Source organism: Dunckerocampus dactyliophorus, chromosome 13 (assembly GCF_027744805.1).
Source record: "Dunckerocampus dactyliophorus isolate RoL2022-P2 chromosome 13, RoL_Ddac_1.1, whole genome shotgun sequence".
Classification (NCBI taxonomy): domain Eukaryota; kingdom Metazoa; phylum Chordata; class Actinopteri; order Syngnathiformes; family Syngnathidae; genus Dunckerocampus; species Dunckerocampus dactyliophorus.
The window spans coordinates 12,774,341-12,792,568 of NC_072831.1; the positions used below are offsets into that span (position 1 = coordinate 12,774,341).

General features: G+C 40.3%; 2 protein-coding genes across 2 annotated transcripts; both read right to left on the bottom strand.

Moving 5' to 3' along the window:
• Positions 1-215: 215 nt before the first annotated feature.
• LOC129192910 (zinc finger FYVE domain-containing protein 1-like) lies at positions 216-14,000 on the bottom strand. The gene is made up of 11 exons (XM_054797351.1): positions 12,658-14,000; positions 12,076-12,580; positions 9,844-10,058; positions 9,656-9,762; positions 9,453-9,561; positions 8,860-8,957; positions 7,495-7,612; positions 6,442-6,612; positions 6,037-6,217; positions 5,813-5,935; positions 216-2,158 (listed from the first exon to the last, which is right to left on the bottom strand). Exons 1-11 carry the CDS (start codon positions 13,159-13,161, stop codon positions 1,926-1,928), a joined length of 2,364 nt encoding a protein of 787 aa, XP_054653326.1. The 5' UTR covers positions 13,162-14,000; the 3' UTR covers positions 216-1,925.
• A 1,883-nt stretch (positions 14,001-15,883) lies between these two features.
• LOC129192573 (rho-related GTP-binding protein RhoV-like) lies at positions 15,884-16,802 on the bottom strand. The gene is made up of 3 exons (XM_054796741.1): positions 16,542-16,802; positions 16,415-16,473; positions 15,884-16,343 (listed from the first exon to the last, which is right to left on the bottom strand). Exons 1-3 carry the CDS (start codon positions 16,705-16,707, stop codon positions 15,894-15,896), a joined length of 675 nt encoding a protein of 224 aa, XP_054652716.1. The 5' UTR covers positions 16,708-16,802; the 3' UTR covers positions 15,884-15,893.
• Between the last annotated feature and the right edge of the window lie 1,426 nt (positions 16,803-18,228).

Below are 18,228 nucleotides of genomic sequence, written 5' to 3' on the forward strand. Positions count from 1 at the left end.
AATTCGTCGACCAATAGACGCACGGTATGTGCGGATAGGGCGTGGCTTCAGGGGTAAACTGTCAAAATAATTTTAAAGGGTTTCCTTTCACATTATATTTATACACAACTAACTGAGCAGCACAATCTATAAGGAAAGACCATTCGATTGGATTAATATAATGCATATATTTTTATGGTTTCAAAATCACGCAACTGCAGAGAGTAGTAACAAGGAAGCTGTTTAATTATTTAGCCAAATAATAATTAATTATTTATTGTCATCATCAATAAGCTCTAAGGAAATTATTTTCCTCACTTTATCGGAAGGGAGAAAAGGGTAAGTAGGCTGAAAGGCATAAACACTTTCTTTTCCCCCACATAAGACTGCATTTAGTGGCTTGAAACACAACGCCCAAAAGCACACATCAGAAACACAAAGGCGACTGATTCCCACTTAAGTTTTGCCAGATATTGTCATTTTTGAAATCACTGGCAAACATTTGTGTCCACACAAAGTTTCAATGTACTTTCAAAAACATGTGGTGTAGAGATGTGCAAAATCAGGACATATACGTAGCAGATTGGTGTATAAAACACCACAGAATATACGTGAAGCAACAGATTGCACACCTTGTTTAATGGGAATGGACGCCATGAACGTGACATTTCCTATTCAGCCATGTGTAACAATGTATCAGATGTGTGTGTGTGTGTGTGTGTATGTGATGCAACATTTTGACAAATCTATTTTGAGAGTAAAACACACACATACAAACATTAAGTCTTCCCAAACCACACAACTAAATCGAATAAAACATCTTTGCATCATAAAATGTAGGCTTGACAGATGTTTTTTCCCTAAAAGCCTTTCTGTTAAAGCTAATTGGGTATGACATACATTTGAAACAGGGGCATGACTTCACTCAGTCACTTAATATGGCTCAAACGAAAGTCACTACATAGTATTGAAATGGTTTACAGTAAATAATGTCAAAACAAACACAAGAAGAAACAAAAGCAACATTATGACTGTGTGAGACTTTGTCGGGGCCAGTGAATTGAATACATAAGACTGGATTACAGACAAAATTCAGTCATAAACAATAAGAAAAACAGCATAACACAAATAAAACATGTACCCTGCCTGGCAAAAGAGATGGTAAAGTCATTCAGTGAACAATCACTAAACAAAACAAAAGGCCAAAATGATCATTCACACTGTCATACATACCAGAGTGCTTTTTTCTCTCATCATCAATTGTCAAACATATATACAATTTCCAAACAGTTCTAAATCGTCATACAACCACAATGACATGGTAAAATATAAATATCATACCAGCACAGACACAGTGACCTGAATGATTTGGCACCCCAGATAATCCAAAACCTTATGCTGCTGATAAATATGGACATCTGGTTTTAGGCCATGTTAAGCAACAGCCTATAACAGCTGAAAAAGGCTTAGTGCAAAAACTCAAATGTTGCAGCACAGCATGCAATGTAACCTGCGCTTAATTAAACATCTCCTGGCCGTTACATATACATTAGAGAAACAATATAAGAATGGCGGAAATCTAATAACGCTCTTCACTAGCTAGTATTCTTTAAATGATACGCTTTTTTAAATATTTTCTCATAGTAGAAAAATAGCTCATCAGCCTTATTTAACATACAATTAAGGATTTGTGTGAACAAGATTTTCAGGTTGAATAATAAAGAGTGGAAATGCAGATTACACTCTCAGTCAAGTAACTCACAGATTCTGGCTGTTCTACAAAGGCCACGGGAACTCTCAATTTCCAAATTTGCTAAGTGTCCTCTATGTATGTACAGTATAGCTAACAACTTCCTCTCCACAGATACCAGACAGAACCGTTGAGAGGTACGACAGAGAGCTAGCGGTTCTGTCTTGAGTATTCTGAGGAAGGAAGGTCGTCTCTGTTAAAGTTCTCCTGCTTTTTGGTTACAGGTGGTGCACACGCGCACGGGGTGGTCCCAGCCGCGGGATGGCACCGGTCGACGCTCCGGGGAGCAATCGTCGCACACTCCTTGGCCACAGGCGCGGCAGTGGTGCTTGGACAGCTTGGCAGTGAATTCACGCCGGCAGTTGTGGCAAGAGAGAATGTCCTGGTCGGGCACCCAGTAGGCAGGACGGGCGGCGTCTTTCACCAGGCCTTGAACAAGCACACAACATTGAAACATGAATACAAAGAAATATGACAAGACAACACAAGCTGGTAGCTATGCATCATGAACATGTACGCATGAGAAGTGTTATACGCACAAACACTGTTGACTGTAATGTACTTGCACTTGCCCAGACTGAACACTATTATGCAACAAGGAGTCTAATGATGTTATAAGAGCAATATGCTTCTCTAGAACCTGTTTATGACCATCAAACGTAGGAAAAGTCTAACATCTCTCTCACTTGTGTGCTCCATTTTTGAGAAAAGAGGTGCTCCAACAATTGCTTTTGATTGACGCATGTATGCCCAACACTTTACGGAGGACAGCTTTGTAACATAACACGCTTTGCTAACTATGCATCAGTCAACTACAGATATGGGTGCTGTAAGTTTGATAATTTCCTTTGTCTTTTTCTGTTAAAATATGACTAATGTTAGCATTATAGATCACATACTGTAGCTATGTACTGGTAGTGTTGCTAACCTTTGTAGCATCCTGTTACATTGTTGTATGTGTTAAATTATTTTCACACGCGTGCACACCATGTTCAGAGACACGTGCTCTCATTTTAAAGACATTGCCGTGATTTTATTATTAATGTGGACTTTTTTGGAAAGACAAAATAATAAGAAGGAGAGGTTCCGCAGGTCCTTCATACCGACCGCTGTCAAGCTCTACAACACCTGCACCACCTGAACCATGTTGTAGTCACTATGCATTCTTTACACTGTACTCTTTACTTGCGTATCTTGCTTGCTTGCTGCTGTAACAAGTAAATTTCCCCGCTGTGGGATAAATAAAGTACATACATACATACATAATCCATCCAGTCAAAAAACATGGCAAGCTTGCTCACTCCACAATACATTCATAGACGTAACGCAGACAAGTCAAAAAATAAGTAAATTAATGAATGTGATCGCTTCTCCTGCAATGAGTGATAGCCAGCATGCCAGGGCAGCAGAGCTAAATCTCCCTGGCCGGGGAGGCTCGCTGAGGGATGTGGAAACTGAGGAGAAAGTAATAGTAATGACAGTGCAGCATGAGCCCAACGTTGGTTTGTGATGCAGCTTGTTAAGTTCAATTTGGAAAAAGTCATCATAGACGTTTAGAAATGAGATCACATTCGTGTGAATTGAGATTTTTGTGTAGCCGTACCAATACTATACTATTAAACTATTAAACGATACCATTTTGTCATTTTCAGTTAAAAAGAATCTTGTGTCCATGCTTTCCCTGGTCTATCACAAAATTGTATGGGAATAAGGTCAGGACTTCCATATCAAACTCACAGAAGCATGCCATCATGTACCTTGCTTTGTCAACTAGAAACATAAAGGGGCCTTCCCCAAACTGTTCTCACAAAGTTGAAAGCATAGAACGTTCCAAAATGTCACTTGAATGTTAAAATTCAGGGAGCTAAGAATTCCCGTGGATTCTCTTCCGTTCTTATGAGATGTTGATCATGCACTGTCATCGTCATGCACTGTCATGTATTGAACGCATCCCACTCTCATGATGTGTCTCGCCTTGATCAGGCATGCTCCATCTGGTGAGGGATCTTTCACATATCCTCTGTAGCATCTGTGACAGCTGGCTCACTCCGAAGGGAATAGCGAAACACCAGAAGCTGAAAGTCATACTGAAATGCTTAACTTCATGTTAATTCTTGTCACATTGGAGTTCTTCATTCTACACCTTGTCTTTCCAGACGTGTTGGCTTTGAGGTCTGAACTACAGGCTTGTTGATATAACAATCCAAACCAGTCAGACACTGTAAGGCACATAGTTACAGATAATGTAGCGCTCTCCATGAAGTGGCCTAGGTGGGTCCATAAAACTGACTTCATATTGTTTTCAGCTGAGTCCTCTTCATGCCACGATAAAATTATATTTCACGGTTGCTGTGAAGTCAGTGAGCTTGTAATTTGTCAATCATCATCTGACGACCATTCTGATCACAACGTTTATGCCATTTGCTGGTCTTCTGTCTTCACTTTGATAAAAACATGCAAACCAACAATGAAGAAACATTGTTTACTCATCCTTTCTTCTACGGAGCTACCATGGTAGCTGTAAACACGCCTGCCACTTAGTGAGGTACAACTGCACAATCCAATAAGAGATCTAGTACACTGCATCCCCACACATTTGCAATTCAGCATTCCCCGTAAATTCAAAAGAATTGTCAAAAATTGTTTTTTTAATTAATGTTTTTATTTTCCGAAAATGGGCCATTTTTTCAGAGTACACATTTCATTCACCATAAGTATGTAATCATTTATAAATACATAATACGGGTAAAATGTACAGCATACATGCACCACTGTTAGAAAGCCCACTATTTTTATGAATTTTTTGTCTTTATACTTCACTGATAATGTTTCTTAGTCAAGCGTTGAGATTTCGCACTTTGTTCGCAAGTCCTTGAACACGCCATAGTTGTGTGCTGTGACTGGCTAATAATTCCGTAATTCCGACTCCCTCTGTTATTCGGTCTTCATACATTAAGATTCACTAGTGGTGAGTACCCTATGCGTTTTATATTTTAAATATGTTAAGTGTGTCTATTTTGGGCTTAAGCCTGGATTGTGTTCCGAGTGAACAATGGCAGTTGAAGAGAGAAGGGGTGGGATCTGGAGTTGAATCTAATCTAATAATTCCAACAGGCACTTTTATTACAAATGTTGATCTTAAATTTAAAAAAAAAAAAAAAAAAAAAAAAACGTCAGGCTAACAGTGTCAAAAATAGACATTTCTATGATCATATATCAATTACTCACGGTTTTCCGGCATTCACTGGTGGTCTTGGAAGGTAACCCCCGCAAAAGGTGGGGATCTACTATATAAGAACTTTATCAAAAGTTCTACCTCACAGAATTAATAATGCTTAATTTTAATTGACACACATTAATGATTAATTAATATCGTGATTGAAGTAGTGAAGAACTGCATCACATCATAATGAGAGGTGTTTCTTGCCCCTTCATGGAGCTCACAAAAAAGGCAAACTACCTTGCATTGTATGTCATTATTGCAAGCCTACATAATGAGGTGTCTGCCAAGAGGTCTTCATTTACTGATAAGGTGTGTTTAGTGAATGACGGTCAAGTAGCAATTAAGCAAATAAAGCCACTAATGTAATAGACAACAAGCAATTGTTGCATAAGCAGTTTGAACAACCAGTTCCAATGACATTTAAATATGTACAACAAGAGTGAGTTTGAAATGAGGGCCCTTTAAAGGAAATTATCTGAGCAATTGGACATCTGCTGCATCTCACGACTGCAATAAATGGCGGAGCTGAATGTTAAATAGCAGAGCTCCCGCACAGATGCCATTGAGCCATCATCAAATGTTTAATGTTTTAGCCAGGGTTTGTAGATTAATGACTTGAGTGACATTATATGTGATGAAATTTGACATTTTAAGAATGAGAAAAGTCCAAGTAGTAATAATCTATATTTCTTATCAGGCTGAATGAACACTGGTGTCAAATGGATCCCAGCACTTCAGTAGTGTAAAGATGATACGCCTCTGCCACCAGAGGGCAATGAATTCATAGGCAAATGTTAACTGAGTCACTTACTCCTGTTACACAACAATCCTCTTTAGTTTTTGCTTGGGGCAACACTCACCCAGTGGGATGTCAATAGCGGTCACTACAACCCCTATGGTGTTGGTCACCGCTTCTCCGACCTTTCTGGCAAGAGTTCCACCCTCCTCCTCCTCCTCCTCCTCCTCCTCCTCCTCCTCACGCTCTGCATTAAGAAAAAAAATTCTTATCTCGGTGACTTCTGTAAGCGTCTTAATAAAACAAAGTGAGGAAAAAATGGAGACATGTGAGATCCATGATGTGTACCTGCGTGTGAGGCTCTCTGCTCAAAGCACACATCGCACACTCTGACAGGGGCGAGACCCCAGCCTCGTTCGGGGACAGGGGCAGCTTTAGAAGAGCAGCCATCACAGAAGCCCTCCCCACAGGCACGGCAGTGATGCTTGGTATCGTTCTCCAGGAAGACCGCTTGACACTTATGGCACATCTTTTGTCAGAAAAAAACAAAGCAAAAACAACACGTTACATTGACCAAGATCGATTGGGAAAGGGGGACATAATGTCCACATGCTATCTTGTGTGCAGCACATAAATATTGTGTAACAGGCAAGGAGCACCACAGATTGTAAACATCCCCCAGGCCATGAAGAAGTGTTGACTAAGGCTGTTGGTGTCGTGTGGCAGGGGGCGGGGCTGCTACGTGTCACTTACCAAGATAAGAGAGTTGGGCTTCCAGTAGGCTGGCGCGATCTGATCTGTCAGCCAGGAGGTGACGGCCTTGGCAGGCTTGACACTGAGCTCTGACACAGACTGGGCCACCAAGTTGACGCCATCCAGAAGACGCTGTGCTGCATTGCTATTGTCCTTTAAAAAGCCCTCAGACTGCACAACACAGACATTTCATTATTACGACAAAATGAAGCAAGCTAATGCAAACTAGTATGCAATTAAAGCTTTAACAAATACCATAATTCCTCAAATGGTGTCCAGGGGTGTTTATTTTAAGTAAGGTGTCAATTTTAGAGGATTAGTTTATCTGGACAAATGCTTGACACTCTATTTATTGGTTGACAGAGAATTGTTACTTCCATATTATCAGACACACGTTATAGCGCTTTGTATTATTAGTGTTCTTTATTCTTGGTTCCCATCAACTGTACAATGTACAGTAGCTACAGGGACTAATTGTTCCCTGCTTGGGTTTCTGCAGGTCACGTATGCTGAATGCACCTGCCTGAGCAGCGCACTTGTGATTATTCTGGCGTTACTTCTATTTGAGTTTGTACTGCCTGCATGGTGGTAAACTTTTTGTTTTCCTTTCAATGCAGTTCTCATGGCTTAATTTTTCTAAAGAATAAAGTTTTTTTTAAAAACCAAATTCAAATTAAACAATGCCATGGATTATGACAAATTAAGCGGCAGGTTACAAACTTTCTTCTTTTCACACTATTTACTGAGGTCATGCAGATATCCCATGTCCAGTGTGCACAACCGCAGTAAAACCACTAATTAAATCAAGGCGTCATGCACCAAATCAAACTGTACCGCCTAGCAGTAACTTGGCTGTAGAATAGATAATAACAGCTACCTCGGAACACCGCCTGTATTTTTTTTTTTTTTTTTTTTTTTTAAAAAGGAGGGCCTATTTGCAGTTTATTTTCATTTCAGAGGACAATCCACCTGCCTCTTGATTGCAACAGTCTATTGGAGCAGAGGCTACTATCTGAGGATATATGGAGGATATCAGACTGTAATATCACTTACCCCTGGCCAAACATGCTGGATCTCGGTTCGGACTACTGTATCCACTGGGTCCTGGTTCCCATACCAATACTGACGGCTCCGATAGATCACTCCACAGTTGGGGCATTCGATAACATACCTGAACATACACACAAAAATGTAAGTGTAACATAACATTAACTGGTTAATACGGGTGTAACGATACGCCGTAATCACGGTTCATTTTCTCATTTTGGGTACAGTAAGAGAACAAAAAAATGCAAAACATAAAACTGCTTAGCTTTGTGTGAACGGTTTTAATGATTTTTCAAATGAAACATAAAAACTGCAAACTGCTGGTGGGTAATTCTCCAAATAAAACAAGTCTTAAAATTGAGAATATAAATATAGCCATAGCAGACTTGTCAAACAGACAATGTGATGCTTTTATATATTTGTTTTTAATTTTGTAAAAAGACTAATAAATGTGATAGGTCTATTTATTTAAAGGCAAAGCTTTGTGTTGTTATGGGTTGTTAACATCACCATTTTAGCTAGTGACCCCTCGGCCGCACTTAAGACACCAAAGCTTTGATAGCGCTTGTCAGGGTTGAGCACATGATGTGACGTCAATTCTGTGAGCAACCACAACTCTGGTCGTCTATTTAGGTTGTTGGCTTCCTTTGAATGATGGTAATTAAAGAAGGAAGGGGAGTGTTATTGCAGCTGGGACAATTCGATGAGTTTCAGCATAATTTTCATTGCAAATGTCCATCTGAAATTGGAGGAGACGGCGTCAGTGGGCGAGTGGTATACAGACAGGAAATAGTGTACTCCAAGCCGACCAATCACAGCCTTTACAGCCTGTGTCACTGCAGTGCAAGGATTTTGTGGAAGTGCACGTTACGCTACACACGAACTGAATTTGCAACTTAAACCCGCAAAATGCGTACATGTTGGCAGGTCTGAATATAGCATACATAAAAATTGAAGGATGCAGGGGGCTACTTTGACATTTTGTGTTCCCAATTAAGGGACTTTCAAGCTCAAGGTTCAAACCTTTCAAGCTCTGGCTTCTCCTTGTCACTATTGCTAGCAATGACTCGCGCTATTCAAAGTCTGGGCTGCACTGTGTTTGTTTACCAAGCAGATGCATGATGGCGAGGCAGCATAACTGCCTGTCTCTCACTTTCTCAAATGGCTCAAAATCGGATAATAAATACAGTACTTGTTCGCCGACTGGTTGGCAATGTGGCCTCTGAGCCAAGGGGTCAAGGTGCTCTTGTTGTGTGTTTATGGAAAAATATGCTTTAAGGTCACTGGAACATGAGCAGAAAAATGAAGCAGTGTGAATTTAACATAAACTATGACCCAAGCTTGTTTTGGTCTGACCCTGTCGGTGCTCACCCAGACCAGGCGTATTTGGCAAGGCCCATCCAAGGAGAGTCAGAAGAGGCTGAGGTCTTTGGGATGACAATCACTTCCTTTCCACCTTCATAACAAGCCTGAGATGACACAAAATAAGTCATTTTAAAGTCATCTTTGACTAATGAAAGCTAATGACTACAAAGAAACGGTGACACGCAGTATATGGACAAAAGTCTAGGGACACCTTTGTGCACCAAATCGTATTCATCCTACAAAGACATTTTGGACAATTCTATGTGTCCAAAGTTGTTCTGTTCCAGACTGATTGTGCCCCAGTTCACTAAGCATAATCATAAAGGCATGTTTGGCTCAGTTTAGTGTAGAAGATCCTGGGAGCCATGATCTCAACCCTGTCAAAAGTCATTCACAAAATTTCCACAGACACAGTCCAAAATTATAGAGAAAACCTCCTCAGAGGAAAAGTGTCATTTTTAGCTGCTTAAGGCAGACCAACTCAATATTTTCCATTCCATTTTCCATTTTCAGTTCTTGTTGGTGTAATAGTCAGGTGTGGAAGTGAGGTCAACTGATGGTCACCACTAGACGAAAGAATGACGAGCCAATGTGCTTACCTTGCAGGTGTAAATGCGATTATCATACTGAGCCGAATAGCGACAACGATGCTTTGCCTCATGGCAGACTCCTTCTCCGAGGTGATTCATACTGTTCTTGCAACCAGATCTACGATTACAACAGCACTAGTCAGAATGTTAAACAAGCACTCACAGCAGGAGACTGTAAAAGTGGACGGCTGTGGAATTTAGGAAACACTGACCCACAACTGAGGCACAAGCCAGAGCAAGTGAAGTACTCATCGGGAAAGAAGCAACTGTGAGCTACCAGCTCGTCTCCAATTTCCCCACTAAAGCGCTCACTTAATGCCTATCAAGAAATCAAACACATCATAATACAGTATAAAACTACTCAAAAGGTGTTGGTTTAATTCAAGTGGCTCAGTCCTACCAGCAGGGCTTTGAAGATAACCACAGGGGTGCGTGGAGAACGCGTGGCGTTGTTGTCCAGGAGCTGTTCCAGTTTATTCTGCAGGCCGCAGAAGTCAGTGGGCGGGGTTAGAGTCTGTGTGCCCCAGTACTGTACAGAACTGAAGGCCTCTGGGAACCGGGAAACCTTTTTGAAACGCTCCAACAGCAGCCTGTCTACTGATTCATGCGACTTATCTTAAAGAAAAACACAAAGTGGAAAGGTTTTTGAATTATAGATTATAATTACAGTGTTTGTTTCATTAGGTCATTGTGCATCATCGTTTCAAAAAATGAAGTGAAGTTCAAACACAAATGTTTTAAATGTTGCATAGTTTTAATGTATGTTATCATCACAGTCTGGCTATTAGCAGGATCACACATTTGCTTTTTCCAGAAGCATAGATGGACGGGTCATGGGTCAAGAAAGGCTCCAGGCTTTTTCCACTGTTGTTAACCTTGAAAGACTGGACACTTTCACTATAATTTCTCAGCAATGAATGCAGAAAGACTAATGAGACAAATCAAACATGTGCCAGAAAAGGGTATGTGCGAAGCTGTACAATTTGAGTGGCCATGAGAGCCATTCTAGTATTTTTTGTATTTTGTGAAAGCGTCAATAGAGGTGTGAAATGACCGAACTGCACAAAGCACTGTTATTATTGGAAGGTCACATCTATATGAAAGAAGGCCTTTATTCGTACAAATGCTTGCGTAAGGGTGGAGATTGATGATTATTGCTTCCATGTTTCAATGCGAACAGAATTGTGTTCCCTTTTTGTTTGCTCACAAAAACAGAATGCAGACACAAGAATTAGCTCTCCAAAGTCTCAAAGCAATCCACCAGGTATTTTTGAGGCACTTCTATAAGTATAAGCATTATGTTGATAAATTGTGGCGTCCACTCAAGTTTGCACTTGCTGTACGGCTGTAAGACCATGCAGATTTGTTTGTATGTTTAATTAGGTGCATTAGGCTTGTCTAGCAAACAGAATTGGAAGAAAACAAAGCACTGTTAAAAAAAAAAGCCACCTCACCATTTCCTGAGGGGAAAAAGGGGGCTCTAGGAAATGAAGCACCGTGTTACTAACTGAGGCAGGGCATCACCTTATTTCTTACATCATTTCTATTTTTGAGGCTATAAGGTACAGCAGGGGAGTCCAAAATATAGCCCAGGAGTCATTCTCGCACCTGGTCTGCCAGAGAATAAGAAGATGTAGCAGGAAAGTTCAGTGTCAACTTAGCGACATTCTTGCATTCGAGTTCAGCTTCAGGAAGTAGCCACGTGGACGAGTGATGTGGAAGCTATTATCACGTTTTCTAGTCTTATGCAGCGATCGTGTTTTGATTTAACACACAAACGTTAAGTTTGATCAAGTGTAGAATTAAAGCTTCTGTTTGGACTGCTCAGACCGCCAACCGTCCACTATCACCAATTGGTTTCCAAAGGCTGGATTACTGCATGATGAAGAGGATAGCTCAAGCTCAATGGCTAAATTGCCTTGAGACAAAAGTGACTCCGAGGGTAATAACAAAAGAGAGCGGGAGACTGACAAAGTGTGTGACTAAAGAATTATCAGGCTGTTCATTTGTGACGCTGAAGGAGACGACTTTAGTGGTTTTAGTTTCCAGGAAGAAGAGGGGAATGGGGTACTTTTCTGGTAGGCTACTGAATCACTAGCCATGTTACACGAAAATTTGGAAAAGTTTGGAAAAAAGCATTCATTTAATCAAAAGTGTAAAAAAAACTTTCTGTGTAACAAATTTCTGTATACTAAATATTGCATGTTACGATGTGGTCAAATCTTTTCGTAGGAATGTACAAATCTTTTTTTTCTCTTTAAATGTAGTTGGTGCGGCTAATGTACCGGTGCGCTCTATAGTCTGGAAATTAGGTTTGTTTGTTTGTTTGTTTTTTTGTTTTCAAAAAAGCGACTAGCAACAAATCTAGTGAAGACACTTTTGGAGAAGCTCAGAAAAGGATGAGGTATCTCCTGGCATTTAACTGGTTTAGACTAGCACAGGGATAGGTGTGTGTGTTCAAGTTAAAGAACACAAGAGTTTGTCTTTTGGTGGATTTATTAAGATGTGGCAGCATCTGAGAAAGTTCTGTGTAGGTTTCATAATTGCATCTACGTGCAATGATGGTGATGATGATCATGGAGATGTTAATGAGATAACAGAGGATAACTAGATATGCTGCGATAATTCATACCTGTACCAAGCAGCTTAGTGTGGACAGTTTCATGGAAGATGACCACAGCAGGGCCCAAAGTCGAGAGAGGAACATCCAGACCACAGCGGGCCGTGGTGGCCTTCAGTTCCTTGGTGAAATGCTTCAAGTAGGCATCAGAGGCGTCCCCAAGAAATTTGAAGAGGTCATCATGTAGGCGGTCTGCATGGGTGCGGTAGATGATGAGGTCTGAGATGGCGAGCACCTTGAGCAAGAGACGGGTCCTCTGGCCCTGTTTGGAACTGTTGCCCAACAGCCCCTCTGTATCAATGACCACCACATTATGGAAAGGGTCGAAAGCAGCCCACACGCCAACTGTGCAGGACTCTTGTGTGGGAGACGTCTTGAACACCTCCCTGCCCATGAAGAAGGTGTGGTTGAGGGTGTGAGATTTACCCTCCCCAGTGTTCCCGAAGATGGACACCACCTTCAAGAGCTGGCTGGGCAAGCAGGTTAGCTTCTTCACAAATGCAGTTTCATCTTTTATCTGAGGCAGAAAAATGAAAACCATATTAACCAAGACTTTATTTAACCTCAGTGAGGTGTCGCTTTTGCACAGCTTACCTGCATTTCCTCGTTTTCGTCAACCAGGAGGAAACTGCACACACTTTCCAACAGTTTTGCCCTGCGTGACTTAGCCTCATCAACTTTTTGGACGGCAGGTTGAACAGAAGCTTGTACAAACCTGGCCTCGGCTTGTTTCGTTGACAGAAGATACGGAGTGAGCTGGTGTTTCTTCTTATTTCCTCCGCTGTGTGTGCGTTTTTGACACTCTTGGCACAAGTTGACTTTGCAGTTCTGGCAGCGTACCATGGACCTGTTACGCTTGTCATTGTCACCCCCTTTGCAGTTGTCACAGTAAGGTACGTGACCCGGGCTTATCTCGAGCCGCTCGTGGTTCTTGAGTTGCTCCTGACAGTGAAGCTCGAGGTCACAGCGAACACACTGCAACGTCTTACAATCTTCACATTCAAAGGCAGCTTCTTCGGAGCCACCACAGGCGTAACTCTCTTGACATGTCAGACTTGTGTTGACTCCCTTTTCTGAAGATGAGCCATGCCCACTCATCGTTTCTGTCAATAAGAGCTTATTGGAAATGCTTTGACTGTAGCACCAGCGATTTCCAACTAAGCTTCCAATGCCAAACCTGTGATAATACTGACTAAATGGCTTTACAACTTAAATTAGCTGCATTGTGACAGGGTTGCTGGTTTATGTGTAAACAAGAAACAAATGACTTTAGTCGGCGTGCATTTCAAGCATATAAAACGAATTGTATATTAACATTCAGCAAGTGTAACGATTTGCTGTCAGTGTGACACCAAAGAATACACCTATGTGCCCAACTATTAGCTTGTTCGTACCGAAAAATTAGCAATTAAAAAACGACATTACGCTAAAAAAAATTGAATTATAAATATACAAATATGTGTATGTGGCCACAAGCAACCGACACGACGAAGTCTTTTCTGAATGATGAATGTGCAAATAATGCTAACAACAAGCTAGCTAGAAAACTGGCCCTTAATAATGAAAGCTCGCCAGCTAACACGACAGATAATGTTTGGCATTCAAACAAAGAATGCTTAGTTTCAAGCTGGCGGTTCTCCTCAAACGCGTTGAGCTTTTCCTAAATAATAATTACTGAAAAAACACCTCCCAGGCACCCAAATGAGCAGGTAGCAACATACAGTCAAAAACATCAACAAAGCTGCAGTCCGCGAATGTCAGAAAATAAGCTTGGATAGTCGCGGACACTTACAACCGGGAGGGGAATCCTTGCGACGCCGTTTTAAAAGTCTTTAAAAGCGTACCTTGTTTGTTTAAATCCGTTCGAGCAGTGTCATTGTTTTCGTTCTTGAGTCCCCTCCCTAGCAGATATCGCTAGCTACGTTTTGTTGCCAGGTCAGATCAGCTGATCAGATTATTTTCACTCACAGCGTCTGAGGAGGCTGGGCGCCGTTGCATCATGGGAAACGTAGTTGAACAAGGGAAAAGGATGGCCAACGAGTCAAGGCCCATACAAGGATTTCTAGTCAAATACTGTACATTTTATTTACTGGTCTCACTTCATTTTTGTAACTGTCTCTGTTTACTGTTTATGGTATCCTTATCTGTTCCTCCATTTCTGTAGGTTGAATTATTTTATGTTGACATGTAACTTTCTCATCCTAGAATTTGTCAAATATATTGGATTTAAATTGCTTTTTTTCTGATTGTATATTCAGTTGTTCAATAAAAAATGTAAAAAAATAAATGAAATAATAACAAAATACTGCAGTACATACAGTACTTGGCAATACATCAAATTTGATTATTATTAATATATACTTATTCATTATAATGATTTCTTAATAGAACATGTCATTTATGTAGTATGCAATTACAATTTATAGTGCTAAAAAATATACATATAAAAAAACTGTGGGAAATAATATGCACAAGTGCATATTCCAGCATCACATAGAGTGATGTGTTGACTAGTATTAAGCAGATTGATACATTTTCCATGCATCCATCTTCTATGCCGCTTATCCTCACTGGTGTCATGGGTATGCCTGAGCCTATCCCAGCTGACTTCGGGCGAGATATTTGAAATCATTTACCATTTTTTTGGTCTGGTATCCAAAGTTCAGTAAAATACTACAGATTTTTTTGGGATAAGTAAACCACATTCTCAAGCTAATTATACAGTTTAATCTAAACAAATGAGAATATTGTGCAGAAGTTATTCAGCATTTCATTTCAGACTAAGACCAATTAAAGGCTTGGGAAGTTTTTACAGTTCATTTACTGATTAGAGTTTATTTTTTATTTTATTATTAAGAAATGCATTCTTGCAGTATTTCACTGTGTAGAGCATCTATAGAATATAGAAGTTACACTTTTTGGTTGAGCTACCAAAATTAATGAACCTGTTAATCATAATGTAGTTTTACTAATTTATTGAGCTACGCATGGATTTCTGGTGTTATTTTAATTTTGGCCCATAGAAATAAGTAATATGATAATGACTGACCACCTAATGAGTCATTAACTAAATTAACACCACTAAAGCCCTTTCATGAGCTCTAAATGTGTCCGTTAATTCCAGTGAATGTTTCGAAGTGTAACTAATTGTAGCAATTGTCAAAGCTTCAAAATGTAACAAAATACTCTTCACTGTCAATGATCGTAATAGCCATTGTCGTGTAGTTTGTTCATACAGGGCAAGGGGTGATAACGTTATAGTGGATGCTTTGTTCCACAGAGAGTAGAACAAACTAATGCAAATAATGAAAAAGTTTATTATTGTATATTATTTAATTTTCCTTCAAGGATTGAAATTTGTTCAAAATATTTTTTAACCCTGACATGCAATTGATTAAACATTATGATAAGATTTACTAAATGTACTGAAGCAAAATGCAATACAATAGCCTGTAGAGGGTTAAACGTGATTCGAGGACTTGCCCTGACATAATCTTTCAAGCAGGGGATGGCTTTAAATGGCTTTTGTCTTGTAAACTAGCACTTCAAAGTATCAGCAGGTGACCATTTGTTCAAAATAACACTTGGTGCTGTTTTCCCTCCAATTTCTTCACTGACACTGTCTTCTACCACAGTATTTTCATATAAAATTAAAGCCAGGAAGCACAGTTTGAATGAAACGTGTGCTACTCTGTAGTGCATTTATTATAGACTTTTAAGACGCGCACACACACACACACACACACACACAAATAGCAACAAACAAAAGAAAAGTTTGAAAAAACAAAGAGAAAGTAGGGTTAAAATCTCATGTGGGAAATCCAGTCATCTCACATCAATTTGAACATTTTCCTCCATCCACAATCATAAAATGTCTTAAGGCACCGAACCAAAGTTAGCTTTTTGCTTTTTGCAATATTGTGCTTTTGCTTGATTGCGGCAAAAATGGCGCAGTCAAAGACATCTTTGAGGAGGTGTTGGGTCAGAGCTGAACACTCAATGTAGTCATAAGCTCGGATGCGGCGTGCCAGCCTCTTGGCCTGGCGCGGACCCACCGGTTTGGCACACCGCTGGTCCAGATGAATGAGGACGTCCACATTGTAGCGAAGGTCGGACTGGGTCCCCACCAGAATGATAGGAGAAGTTGTGTTCCGTGCACGGATCTGTGGTATCCATTTGGAAGTGATGTTGTCAAAAGAGACAGGATTGACGAGGCTGAAGCACAGGATGAAGACGTCCACGTGGGCATAGCACAGGGAGCGAAGATGGCCAAACTCCTCCTGTTCACAATGATAAGAAATACATATTAATACAACATAAAGTGCATCTTGAATACATCAGGGAGATTTACCTGTCCAGCTGTATCTATCAATTTGAGCCGTGTTTGGACTCCATTCACATGCACCAATCCTAGTGATCAATAATGCAAATCAGTATGGAGCAGCTTGGAGTATGAATTCCTAAAATGCTTGTTTTACCAGTAAACACGTCAAAAGCAGTCCGCCTGTACTCGCTGTTGTATCCGTTGAAGATGTAGCTGATGATCATGCTGGTCTTCCCCACAGCTCCATCACCAACCAGTAGGCAGCTCAACTCTTCCCTGGTCCAGCTGGGCTTCTCATGCCTCTGAGGAGCCTGTGCCATCTTTCCTTGTTGTCTTATATTCCACACATCACCTTCCCCACTCTACTCAAAGTCCACACAGAAAGGGTCACATTACTGTACTGTAACTTCTCCCTGTGGGGTCTCTTGGTGACAAAAAAGGGAGAGGGACACCTCCATTTGAAAGAACAAAAGCGTCCAATCAGATGAGTGATCCCCAACATTGTCCACTTCCGTCTGATGGTGATTTGCGTAGTCACGCCCATCCTTACTCCAACTGACCATTTGAAGGGTTAATGATAATTTAATTGGCATTGGTATTTCAGTGCATGGAGAAATAATAATAGTTTAAAAGCATTATGAAAAGCAATGAATTTGATTTTAATTACCGTAATTGCAAGGACAGCTCAACAACGCTATACCAGTTTTGGTCCATAGAGGGTAGTATTGCTCCTGTTTACACATTAGGTGATAACGCACTGTATTACTAAAAGATGCACACAAGTCATAACAGTCAGCATACAGTATATTATAGTATAGTTCTATTGTACAACATTGACAATCAATCACACCTCTCCCAGTGAACGTTTTGAAGTTAAAATTGTATGACAAACAACTGTTTCAGACCTGAATGACCCAGGAAGTCCAACCAGGAAGTGGGGAAGATATAAAAGGGGACACACACGCACACACACACACACACACAAATTTAAAAAAAATAAAAAAATTATATATATATATATATATATATATATATATATGTGTATATTTTTTTAAAAACTAAAAGAGGGAAATTCAGTAAGTGAAGTCATAATGATGATTACATAAAATGTAAACACAAACAGTAATATACAGAACAACAATGTTTTAATACATACTGCATATGTTGGGTCACTGTCATTTACATTGTCTCTTCTATTGGACCTGCTTGCAAGCTGTTACCTGTTAGGGTGGAAATCCTTTAACAAACAAGGTAAGTGCTATTCCTACTACTGCTTCCACTACTTTGCACTGCACACACCGGCACAACTTTACTGGAAATGCACTTGTCCTCAACTGAAACATATTCTGCTCGGCGGCCATCTTGTCTCAATCCCTTATCTTTTCTTCCTCGCACAACAACGTGCAGGAACGAGGTACAGTGCTAATTCTAATATTTACCTTTACACCAGTTTTCCATATACCAGTTTGCAGGTATTTTGATGCTTGTGTCGCTTCGTTTGTAAATCAAAGGGTTTACAGTCAAAGGTAAATCAAATATATCCAGGTGTTTCTGTGCAGACTACTGCTGTCGACCCTGCTGAAAAAAACAGCATAGACCAGCATAATTTCCATGCTGGGCTATGCCACTTTGGTGCTGGTTTAGCACCAAACCAGGTGGCTCTTGCTGGTCTATGCTGGCCAGTGCTGGTCTATACCTAGTTTATCTGTTTTATACGTTTCATGGTTGAAAACACGTCGAATGACATGTTGAAACTCTCCCAATGCTAACGTGTGAGTCTATGTTTTATTTTCTGTTATTACGTCTACTTTATGGGGTAATACGAGTGTGGTGAGGGGTGT